The sequence below is a fragment of the Equus quagga genome, chromosome 14 (genome assembly GCF_021613505.1).
Source record: "Equus quagga isolate Etosha38 chromosome 14, UCLA_HA_Equagga_1.0, whole genome shotgun sequence".
Lineage (NCBI taxonomy): Eukaryota > Metazoa > Chordata > Mammalia > Perissodactyla > Equidae > Equus > Equus quagga.
Window position 1 is genome coordinate 52,476,725 of NC_060280.1, and position 12,653 is coordinate 52,489,377.

Genomic DNA, 12,653 nt, shown 5'->3' on the forward strand with positions numbered 1-12,653 from the left:
CATAACAAATGTTAAGGCCACAAAAGCCAGCACTTGTAAAGAATAATTATAGTTTGTAAAGTAACGACATTTCCTATTAAAAGAATTATAATATATGTCAGGGAATCCACAAGTAGGCTTCTTCCTAGAAATAAAAACCTAACTTATCAATTTGCTTCAATATATTAGGTAAGAAAAAAACAATGAGTGTCTAACAGAAGAATGCATTGTGTCGATTCTGATTTTGTGTAAAGTTGATCATATAGGAATTTCCCGTTTGGATTAAAATTCTGAATCCACAACTGTGAAAAAATTTAGAAGCATAATTATTTTCAGTGAACTCTAAATTGTCCTTAAACTTGAAGGCCATGGGAAGAATCCCTATCCTGCATTCTGCCTGAGTCCTTAAGATCCAATTACCAGCTGCTTGCAGACATCTTCATTCCTTAGGAAAGACTAGACTTCTCTGTTTAGCAACCAATCCAGGAACTAGATTTCAGCACGCTAACCACATCTTCCTTCTCTGTATCATACTTGTATGCTTTTGGTCCTGAAAAGAAGTAAATGTAGCCTAAAAGAGACAAAGTTGAAACTGTGGTTACTGAAAATGACTTGCAAGTATATAAATGGGAGGATTGTGATTTTAACTTTCTTGAGCTGGTGTCAAAGGGGAATTTGGAATTTGTCAGGTGGCAGTTAGCTAGTCCTCTATTACCTCTGGTGACAGCTCTCACCAAGCCCTCGAATCTGACATCTCTGACTTCTCAATCATCTCTCATTTTTCTGTCCTAACCAGGGTACGGCATCCTCCTTGGGGTCATCCAACAGCTCACGCTCAATTATGTTTCATGCTTCTGCCCAGGCTGTCCCCTCCTGGAAATCACCTTCCCATTTCTTTCCCTAGTCAAACCTCTAGCCATTCTTCAAAACCATGAAATTTCCAACTACTGATTCTAGTTCTGATCTTTTTTTTTCTCAGATCACTTCTTGCAATTATTATGAAGACTAACACAGAATTCAATATAAATTACAGATTGTCTTGCTTGTTACTAATTTCATCTGTGTTACATGGAGGGGTATTTCCCAAAGATATTAACCATTCCAAGAGCAGAGACCACATCTGGAACTATCTTTGCATTTCTGAACAGTGTCCAGCTCTATACGATATATTCAGGAAAACTGTGTTGACTGATTCAAAAGATTCAATTAAATTTATTCAACCCAGTTCATTTCCATTCGACTTTCCCAGCTATGTGTTAATTTTCAGGTGTTGGGTGATGGAGTGGGGAAAGGCACTGAGAAGATTGAGAGTATGTGCATTTTAAAGATGACACGGGTAATTTTGCCCTGGGTGGACTTTATGATGTGATTGACTAATGAACTGAAGCTACATTTTTAAACCTTTTCATTTGCAAAGAGAGAACAACCATGGCAGACTTTTTATACTTATTCTTTCTAGTGGTTAATCTTGTTCGCTAAATTTATAAGGGACTCAGGACCCAAAATAAGAATCAAGGACTCCCATGTGGAAAACCATTTTCTGTTATGTTAAAGCACAGTCCAGATTTCTTGTTATAATTGCCGCGAAGAAAGTTTTTGGTGGAAACACTCACCGTTCAATTCCACAGCAGCATCTATTTGGCCATTAACTCCTGAAAATTCCTCTTCAGTACTCTTTGGATAGTCTTTTTCCATTTTCCTTTTTCGTTCATCATAGCTGGAAGTATCATTTCATAAACAATATTAATAAGAGGTTTTTATTGATTGTAGATGGCGCTGTGCTGCTCAATCATATTTAGCTAGGGCTGACTTATGACCTATTTTAAATTTCTCTCTCTGTCTCTGTCCCTCTCTCTTTCTGTCACACACACACACACACACACACACATACACATTCTATCACTGCTGTCCCAGGGTCCTGAGGTTCTGGGACTACTAGTTTGGAAGTCATTTGCTCTAAACAATCTCTTTAAAAAACTGCTAGATATATTGCTTAGAATTAGTTATTCTCTATATTATAGCAACATGTTCCTATAATTAAAAAAATATGTATTATCTTTCAAAAGGAACTCTACGTATATTTTTTGTGCTGTATTTACTGTTGTAATTATTCTCTCTCTCTTTCCATGTGTAAATTTCTTGGCTCACCAGTTGCAAGCCCTTCACTGGGGCTTTTATTCATGGGTTTCTTGCCATGTACCCATGGAGGACGGATTGAACAAATAATGCACAACAGATGAATAAACAAATATGTGAATGGTCAATAGATAGATTTAAGAAGTGAGAAAATGTGGAATATGAGCCTCTGACTTTTAAATCAGTTAAAGTAAATTAAATCGCTTTTGTTTCCTGGAAAGATTATACAACTGACTGAATAGTAGTTTAGGTATTTTTTTCTGGATCAGCAACCACCATGCAATGATAATTCTGAAGACTGATTAATGCATCTCTTTGTCATCTAAATTACCCCTTGTAAAAAAGCCTGTGACTTATATGAATCAGCATGACTTGTATGAGTTCAGCAAGTAGGCAAAGCAGACTCTCCCCTCTTCAAGAAAAATTCATTTGAAGTGTGAGAAAGTCCCTTCTTTATCAGCAGAGCTCCCAGTGGGTACATTCCCAAGGTGGACACCCGATCCTTTCCCACCAAAAGGTCAGACAATGTCTGCTGGTGCCTCGGCCACTGGGCAGTTTCCTATGGCAACAGATCACACGGACCCTCTCCTGCCTCTCATGTGGCTATGACTACACAGGTCAGGGGGCAGATCTCTCATGATACTGAGCAGGAGTCAAACACTGGGAAAGAAGTTAGGCTGAAACTGACTAGAGGGTGAGCTGCTTTATGGAGTGTTGAGGATAGAAGGGAAGCTAACTCCCCCAAACTCCCTTTCCAGGAGAACCATTAGAACCTTCCAGTAAGCCAAGGGGAAAACCGAACTAGATGAGTTACTGGAGCACAGATGAAAATGGAAATCACTTATTGTGTTTCATCTTCATCAGAAGTGCCAATACAGAGTGTGGGGACAGGGCACCCGTACAGTATTAGCAGGGGTGATTGGAAGGTGTCAAGAGTGGAGTTAGGAAAAACTGGAGAAAAAGAGAAACAGTCCAGGCACATTGACTCCACCATGGCCTAGATTCTTTTATTCACTTTGTTGCAGAGGCTGAAATCTGGAGTCCTTTATTAAAAATGGAAGTGCAGCTTGCTTACATGTTAATCTTTGTTCATTAAGCTGTTTTTCTTCTCTTACTTCCCTGAGACAGTTGTATTAAGAAAATGAAAGCCTTGATTGCAGGGAGTGAGGAAGATAATTCTAAAGCTTAAAACATTTGGGGAGCAGGATGCAAAAGAAAAGACAAAGTGACTAAGAGGCCTTTGGTGAGTGTAGATATAGAGGGAGATACAGGGGGAGGACAGCAGAGAATCTGACCTATTTTGAATTCTTTGCCTAATGTTGACCCTATGCTTAGGGAAAATGGTGGAATGCCTTTCATGTATTTATCCTCTTTTGTCTGCTCTGAATAGAAGATAGGAAGCTTAGCTATTAAAATTAGAGCTATGCCTTACCTTTGTGTATGTTAAACACACATTTACGAATAAGTGTGAAAACTTAATCACCATTCATACTGTTTTAGGGCAAAATGTGTTTTCAGTTTCAAACAAATGGCTTGACTGAAGAATCTTCATAGGTAAACCTATTACAAGTTGGGATCTGCTTCTATTATATATAAATTGGATGGGGAAGTCTGGAAAGTATGAAAAGACAGAGCAAAGATCTTCTTTCTTGAGAATAGAGACAGTTTAAGTAATACAGTAATAACTTTTAAAGAGAAAATAACTATTAATTCAACAGAAAGATGTGAAAAAGAAATTTTTCTCTTTTTATCTGTCCATAAGTTCACTAAGGTGGGTGGTGGTGACATCTAAAATCTTATATATACCTATTCAGAAGATAACAGAGGTGATAATACTATATGTAAATAAAATTTTAGAAGAAATTTTAGAGAAGCAGTATCCAGCTCAGAATTTTAATTCTCAGTCATATTTATAAAAACCTAGGCAAAATCCTTGGCAGAACTGTAAAAACACTGTTTCTTTCCTCCACCCCTTCCACCACTTGTATACAGTGCACTTATATATGTGCACCATAGAACGACGTCAACAATGGACCGCACATACAACACTGGTCCCATAAGATTGGCACCATATAGCCTAGGTGGGTAGTAGGCTATACCATGTAGGTTTCTGTAAGTACACTCTATGATGTTCGCACAATGATGAAATCACCAAATGATGCATTTCTCAGAATGTACCCCCATCGTTTAGCATCGTATGACTGTATTTAATAGTGCCTCTCCCTCTCTGCCCTCCCAACCTTTATCCTACGACTGTTTTCCAAAGAACATTACTCTTAACAAACGCTACATCAAGATATTTCAAAATATCAGTCTGACACACAAATCAACATTTTGGAGTAGCGGATAGCATGTTAATATTTCATTTGGATCTTTTATGTAGGCATGATGCAGACAGGACCTAAAAAACTAATATAGGGTTACCTACTTCTCATTTTACCAAGTAAGAACATTACCATCAAACCCTCAAAAAATTACCACCTATTTTCATCATCATTTCACAAAGAAAAGAAAGTTTTACACCAAAAACACAGAAAGAACATAATCGCAGAATAAAAAATAGTTCTTGCCAATAACGTCTTTATACTGACACAGACCACACCTCCTACATTTATAATATTGTGCTGTTGTTCTCATTTTGGTGTGGACTAGTGTGGACTAGTGAAAAACTTTGTGATGATCTAGCCCTTGGATTGTGGACAGATATTTGAGGATTTCTGTTATTGAGCAAAAAGCATAACATGAACAGTCACATGGCTCTGAGCTTGAATTTTCACTGTTATCTGCTGGCTCTGTGATCAGGGGAAAGTGCTCTGAGCTCTGAGCCCTGGTTTCCTTATCTGGAAAACAGTGGTCAAGAGGATGAGAGACAATTTACAGACACACACACTGCTGCCTGGCACATGTAGGCACCCAGGCAAGCCCAATCCATAAGACTTTGTAGTTTATTTTGGCTCCAAGAAGCATTTACTCTGACTGGCTCGTACGAGATTGAGTGAACTTTGTGATTTGATCTGAGATCCCAAGACATCAAGGAGTTTAATCTTTACCTAATCTTTACACACATTTCAGGATAACATTCTGCAGTAATAGGCAAGCTTAAGAAGAGGTGGAGACGGGGGGGCTAGAGAATGTTGGAGATTAAAAAGAGGTGGACCAGAGAACCAAATCACAGAAACGATTAACATTAAGAAGATCTACTGGTATGTTGAGGATTTTACCAAGGGTAAAAGAAAAGGAAATTATATGACAAGATGAGAATCATGGGGATGGGTATTTTAATTGATAGTAAATAAATATGTAAATGGTGAAGAGAATGAAGAACGACTATATGTGGTGGATGGGAAGAACTTCTGGATTTGGAGTCAGAGGACATGAAATACACCCTCAGATGGATCATTTTTTAGCTGTGTGACCTTGACCTAATCACTTAATCTCTGCGATTTGACGTGTTTAACTGTGAAATGGAGATAGCAATACCTACTTCTCAAGATTGTTGAGAAGGCAGACGGGAAAATGAGAGAATATGAGAAAAGTACTCGGCATGATTCCTAACACATAGTAAACCATTAATAAATTTTAGCTAAATTTGAATATTAAGAAAAGAGAGAAATTTTTACTGTGAATATACTATATACTAGTACCTGTTAAAATCATTGCATACATTTTCTCATCACAGAGGTCTTATTTGTGAAACATAAATACTAACTAAAAATGATTGGCTTGTAATTTTGTTTGTTTTCTTTATGGGCATTTGTTTCATAGTTTATTGTTGATTAATGGGTATAGATATTAAGTAAATTATGGCTGACAGTTAACCTTTACTAGTGGTGTCACAGTGCTATAGATATCTGACGTGCTTTTGCAGATATATTATCTTACTCTTCACCTTTGTAATCTAAGGTCTTGGGGACTATTTTGGTAAAGTGCCTGCATTTTGTTTAATTTTACACTCAGAACTTAGATTTGTTAGGGATTTCTGGTGTTTTGATTGTGATGATTTCCATCATATGTCAACGGCACAAATGATTCCATTCTGCCTCCTTTGAAGTACTGAACGGGGAGCTGAGTCTGCTAAAAGAGGCTTAAACAGAATGTGAAAAAGGATGGCAAAAAGGGGAATTTATTCGTAAGATACCTAAGATATAAGTTTTCAGGAAGTTTCTTCAATGAGGCCTTTCTAGGGAAATGGATATCTGGAACCCCCTTTGAAGCTGATAATCCACTTCTAGCCAGGCATCACATGGCTTTCATGGAGGAAGGGGTTTTTGTGATCTACACTAGAAAAGGGCAGAGGGGAGAGTGGTCAGGATTGAAGAGAAGTGAGAAGAATGAGAAGATGTGGCGTACTATCCCAGATAAGAATCAGGAACTGGGAGCCCATGAGGAAAATAATTGTGAGAAGACTCTGGAACAAGGAATTTGTAACAACGTGGAAAAATATCAATGGCCTCAATTACCACCTGATTATATGGTAAAATCTAAATTTATCTCTCTAGGCTGAGTTCTCTGAGTTTAAGACCTGTATATCCAACTCTTTTCTGGACATTCCCATTCTTGGGTCCCACCAGCACGTCAAACTCCACATGTACAAAATGGAACTCCTATTTAATCCTTTAATTGTTAATTTTATTCTTTCCCCGTTGAATGGCCTTAGTATCCTTGTCAAAAATCAACAGACCATAGATATATGGGTTTATTTCTGGACTGTCAATTTTATTCCATTGATCTATATCTCTGTCCTCATGGTAGTGTCATATTGTCTTGACTATTGTTGCTTTATAGTGTTTTATTTATTTATTTTTTGCTGAGGAAGATTAGCCCTGAGCTAACACCTATGCCAATTTTCCTGTATTTTTATATGTGGGTTGCCACCACAGCATGGCTGACAAGTGGTGTAGGTCCACACCTGGGATCTGAACCCATGAACCCAGGCCAGCGAAGTGGAGCACATGGAACTTAACCACTATGCTATGGGGCCAGCCCTTGTAGTAAGTTTTGAAATCAAGAAGTCTTAAGTCCTCCAAGTTGGTTAATCTTTTTCAAGATATTTTGGCTATTCTAGGACCTACGAGTTTCCATATTTTTAAGAGTTTAAAGGTCAGCTTGACAATTTCTACAAAGAAGCCAGTGGTATTTTGAGAGGGATTGTGTTGAATCTGTAGATCAATTTGGGGAGTACTGCCATCTTAAAAATATTAAGGCTTCCAAACCATGAACATGAGATATCTTTCTGTTTAGATCTTGTTTAATTTCTTTCAGTGATGTTTTATAGTTTTCAGGTTGTAAGTTTTCCTCTTCTTTTGTTAAATTTCTTTCTAAATATTTTTTGATGATATTGTAAGTGGAATTGTTTTCTTAATTTCATTTTCAGATTGTTCATTGAAGTGTATAGAAATACAATTGACTTTTGCATATTGAACTTATACTCTGCAAACTTGCTAAATTCATTTATTAGTTCTTACAGTTTCTTTAAAGGACTTCATAGGTTTTTCTATGTAAAAGATTATGTGCCTTGCAAATAAAGATATTTTTACTTTCTTTCCAATCTGGATGATTTTTACTCCATTCATTCTTGCTTAATTGCCCTAGCTAGAACTTCCAGTACAGGGTGAATAAAAGTGTCAAGAGTGGAAGTTTTTGTTTTATTCCTGATTTTAGGGGGAAAGCATCCAGTCTTACAAGCTGATATGTGCGGGTTTTCATAGATGCCTTTTATCAGGTTGAGAAAGTTTCCTTCCATCCCTACTTTGTTGAGTATTTTTATCATGCAATAGTGTTGGATTTTGTCACAGGCTTTTTCTGCATCTATTGAGATGAGCATATGGTTTTTGTTCTTTATTCTCTTGATATGATGTATTACATTAATTGATTTTCAGATGTTAAACCAGACTTGCATTCCTGGGAAAAATCCCACTTGGTGATGCTGTGTAATTCTTGTTATATGGTGCTGAATTGGTTTGCTAGTATTTTTTGGAGGATTTTTGCATCCATATTCACAACAGATATTGGTTTGATGCTTTATTTTCTTGTGATGTCTTTGTCAGGTTTTGGTATCAGAGCAATGCTGGCCTCATACAACTATTTGGGAAGTGTTCCCTCCTCTTCTATTTTTTGGAGGAATTTGTGGAAAATTGGGATGAATTCTTCTTTAAATGTTTTAGTAGAATTCACCAGTGAAGCATCTAAGGTTGGGATTTTCTTTGTGGATAATTTTTTGATTATGAATTAAATCTCTTCACTTGTTATAGGTCTATTCAGACTATTTCTTTTTGACTCACTTTCATCAACTTGTATCTTTCTAGGAATTTGTCCATTTCACCTGAGTTATCTAATTTATTGGCATACAATTATTCATAGTATTCCTTTATAATCTATTTTATTTCTGAAAGATTGATAATGATGTTCTCTCTTTCCTTTCTGATTTTAGTAACTTGAGTCTTCTCTTTTTTACTAAGTCAATCTAATGAGAAATTTGTCAATTTTGTTGATCTTTTCAAATAACCAAATTTAGTATTGTTGATTTTTCTCAAATTGCTTCTATACTATCTACTTCATTTATTTCCACTGTAATCTTTATTATTTCCATCTTTCTGCTTGCCTTTGGTTTAATTTGCTCTTTTTTTTCCCCAGTGTCTTAAGGTGGAAGGTTAGGTTATTGATTCGAGATATATATATATATATATATATTCAGATATATAACATAATAAGTTGATATTTGTATTAGATTTTTCTTCTTTTTCCATATGGGCATTTATAGCTATAAATTTCCCTTCGAGCACTGCCTTCACTGCATCCACAAGATCTGGTATGTTGTATTTTCATTTTCATTCGTCTCTAAGTATTTTCTAATTTTCCTTGTAATTTCCTCTTTGATCCATTGGTTGTTTAAGAGTATATTATTTAATTTTCACATATTTATAAATTTTCCAGTTTTCCTTCTGGTATTGATTTCTGGCTTTATTCCTTCGTGATCAGAGGAGATCTTTTGTATGATTTCAATTGTTTTAAATTTATTGAGACTTGTGTTGTAGCCTAACATATCGTCTATCCTGAAGAATGTTCCACACGCACTTGAGAAGAATGTGTACTCTGTTTTTGTGAGTGAAGTGGTCTATAGATGTCTGTTAGGTCTAGTTAGTTTATAGTGCTGTTCAAGTCTTCTTTCCCTATTCATCTTGTCGCATAGTTGTTCTTTCCATTATTGAAGTCTCCAACTATTATTATTTAATTGTTGTTTTCTCTCTTCATTTTTGTCAGTTTTTCCTTCAGGCATTTTGGGGCTCTGTTGTTAGCTTCATGTTTGTTTATAATTGTACATCTTCCTGGTAGATTGACCCTTTTATTGACCCTATAAAATGTCCCTCTCTATCTCTAGTTACATTTTTTATTTTAAAGTCTTTTGCCTAATATTAGTATAGCCACGTTAGCTTTCTTATGGTTGCTGTTTGCATTACATATATATTTTTTTCCCACCCTTTTACTTTCAATCTTTTTGTATCTTTGAATCTAAAGTTTGTTTTCTCTCACCAACCTCCTTTGTGCTGTTATTGATAAATATATTATATTTCTATATATTATAGGCCCAAAATACAATTATATATATATTGTTTTACACAGTTAATTTTTTTTCTTTTGTGAGGAAGATTGCCCTGAGCTAATGTCTGTGCCAATCTTCCTCTATTTTATATGGGACGCTGCCACAGCATGGCTTGATGAGTAGTGCTAGGTCTATCCCCAGGATCCAAACCTGCGAACCCTGGGCTGCTGAAGCTGTGCAAACTTAACTACTACAGCACCAGGCCAGCCACAACATACAGTTAATTTTTCAATTAGTTAAGAGAAAACAGGAGAAGATATATACATTTATACTATTTTTCCTATAACTACGTAATTACATATACTAGTGCTCTTTGTTTTTTTATGTGGATGAAAATTATTGTCTGGGCTCACTTGTGTTCAGTCTGAAGAACTTCCTTTAGTATTTCTTATAAGGCAGATGTACTAGCAACAAATGCTCTTGGTTTTGTTTATCTGGGAATGTCTTTATTTTGCCTTCATGTTTGAAAAATGGTTTTTTCTTGGAGCATTTTGAATTCATTTCCCACTCCCTTCTGGCCTAACTGGTTGAGCTGACTGCCAGTCTGGTCCCGTCTGTCTAATCCAGTCACAGTGCTGCCAGAGTGCTATTTTTGTAACACAAATCTTTTGGCTTACTCCCTTATTGAAGATGCTTCAAGATATCCTTCTTTTCTGTGTAATAAATACTGATTTCCCTAGAGAAGCACAGGCCCTCCGTGATCTACACCCTGCTTATCCTTGAGTCACATTGCTTATTTTAGCCTGTGTTTTAGTCATACCAAACTGCTTGAGGTTTTTCCCATATACACAGGCTATTTCATGCATCAGTGCCTTTGCTTCATCTGCTCTCTCTGCCTGGAAGCCACCCCCGCCCCTCCCGCCTCCTGCCTGGGAAACTCCTACACGACTCTCAAAATGAAGCTCACTCATGGCTTCCTCTAAGAATTCTTTCCTGATACCTTTGCTAGAGCTGACTATTTTTTGTTTGTTTTGCCCCACTGATCCCTGTGCAATCTTCTGTCAGGGGATTTGTGGCGCTTGGATTGCTCGTAATTATTTATCTATATATGTTCTCTCAACTGTACGACTTATTGAGGGCATTAATAGCACCCAACATGAATTGGGTACTTGTTATACAACATGCATTTCACATTTTTCTCATTCATTCCCACAACTCCGTGAAGTAGATGCTATTTCTGTCCCCATTTGGAACAAGATGAAACTAAAACAGAAAGGTGATCCAGGTTGCCAGGTGGTTGCTGTTAGAGTTGAGATTAGCACTCTCTTACTCCTGCCCACACCCTTAAACAGCAAACTCTATGCCTTTCTTCTCTTGAGGGTCAAGGTCCTAGTACAGAGCCTGATACATTATCATGCCCAATATATGTAGGTTAAATGTGCTGATTTGGTAATGCATTTTTTAAAATGTAAGATTAAAAAGCAAGATATTTAACTCTACTCATCTTTCTTATTTTTATTACTTTTTATTTATTTTTCTGTGGTGACTAAGTATCAGATTTTTAAATAAATAAATCCATTTCCAGTATTCCTGAGGCATCCAGGAAGGAAAGAATGCAGAAGATTGTGTCCTACTTAGCATCACTTATGCCTCCAGTCTATCTGTATAGAAAGAGTGACTTAGGAATGGAACCTACAGATTTGCAAGACACTTTACATAAAGTTCAGAAAACACCGACCATCTCAAAGAATGATGGAGTTGATGGTACTCCCCAGAAACTTCTTGGTGTAGCCTCTGCTCTATTGGTAGGTAAGGGCTAACATCTAAAGGGAGAAATTAGCTATAGGTGGTGGAAGTAATGTAAAGAAAGAAAAACTGGCTGGATCATTGGAGCCTGCTAGAAAGAGGAAAGAAGGAATAAAAGCAAATGGATGTGTGGAGAAGTAGCCCTACTTGGCAAAGTTTAACCAGCACGTCAACCCGTGACATAGCATGTAACGGCATCAGCATGGTAGAACCCCCTTTTAGGTTTTACTTTGTGGTTGTCTGTGGGTAGCTCCCTTCTAAGTTATTACCACGCTGACATGTGTGTTCTCACTCTTAGAGCCTAAACCAACCTGGCCCCAAGCAACCCTCAGTCCTCAGTGGAGGAAGTTCCACTCCACAGTTTCCTCATGGCATCATTTACTAAACCTGGTCCCAAACACTAGAAGTTCCTGGAGAATTTCCCTGACAGCAAGCATATGCAGAGACTTTTCTTCCCTTGGCACATTATTGGTGTCACAGACTGAACAAGCATGGGGACCAAAGAAGAACCTGAGGAAGGACTGAGGGAAATAAGTCCTAAGACACTGTCAATGGGTGTCAACATAGTAAATTCTTCGTCTTCTATATTTTTGAGTGTGGCAATGTGCTTTACCTGTAAAACTCATTTGTCTCCTCTGCCTTTTCCTCCCAGCTTCCCCCTTCTTCCTGTTTAGAACAGGAATGTAATGACTGAAGCTTCACTGGTCACCTCTAATCTGGTGGCAACCATGAGAGTGGAAGCTACCTGTTAATAGTGGAGCAAAGGGTCAGAAGAAGCTTGGGTCCCTAATGACCGTGGGCCCACCTTACCAGCCCTAAATCTGTTAAACTTCAGACATTTACATATATGAGAAAAACAGACTCTTATGTGTTTAAGCCACAATTATTTTGGGGTCTCTGTTACTAGTAGCTGAGCACAATTTTTAACCAATACAGGGCTTTACATGACAATAATATGTCATATACATGAGGCCCTGCTAAACAAAATGGGTAGAATTCAGAGGCGAGTTTTTAACAGAGCTGATACAAGAGCTTTTTCTGAGCTTTTGAGCTGTAGGTAAAGGTTGTCTGTTTTATTCCTTCGTGAATAAGCCGATGTGTGTTGGAGTGTGTAGAAGACTGTCATTGCTGAAAGGATTGCCTATGTTTTGCCAAAAGGAGTAATTTCAGTGCAATGTCAGAACCCTTCAGT

At 37.2% G+C, this 12,653-nt stretch overlaps 1 protein-coding gene across 1 annotated transcript in view; it reads right to left on the reverse strand.

The window, feature by feature from the left end:
• Nucleotides 1-233: 233 nt before the first annotated feature.
• The window catches only part of MMP20 (matrix metallopeptidase 20), a 45,717-nt gene continuing 33,297 nt past the window's right edge, over nucleotides 234-12,653 (reverse strand). Inside the window, exons 9-10 of the mRNA XM_046638192.1 lie at nucleotides 1,593-1,696; nucleotides 234-550 (exon numbers count right to left, since the gene is read on the reverse strand). Of these exons, the coding sequence (XP_046494148.1) occupies nucleotides 450-550; nucleotides 1,593-1,696 (205 nt within the window). The 3' untranslated portion in view covers nucleotides 234-449. The remainder of the gene's footprint in view (nucleotides 551-1,592; nucleotides 1,697-12,653) is intronic.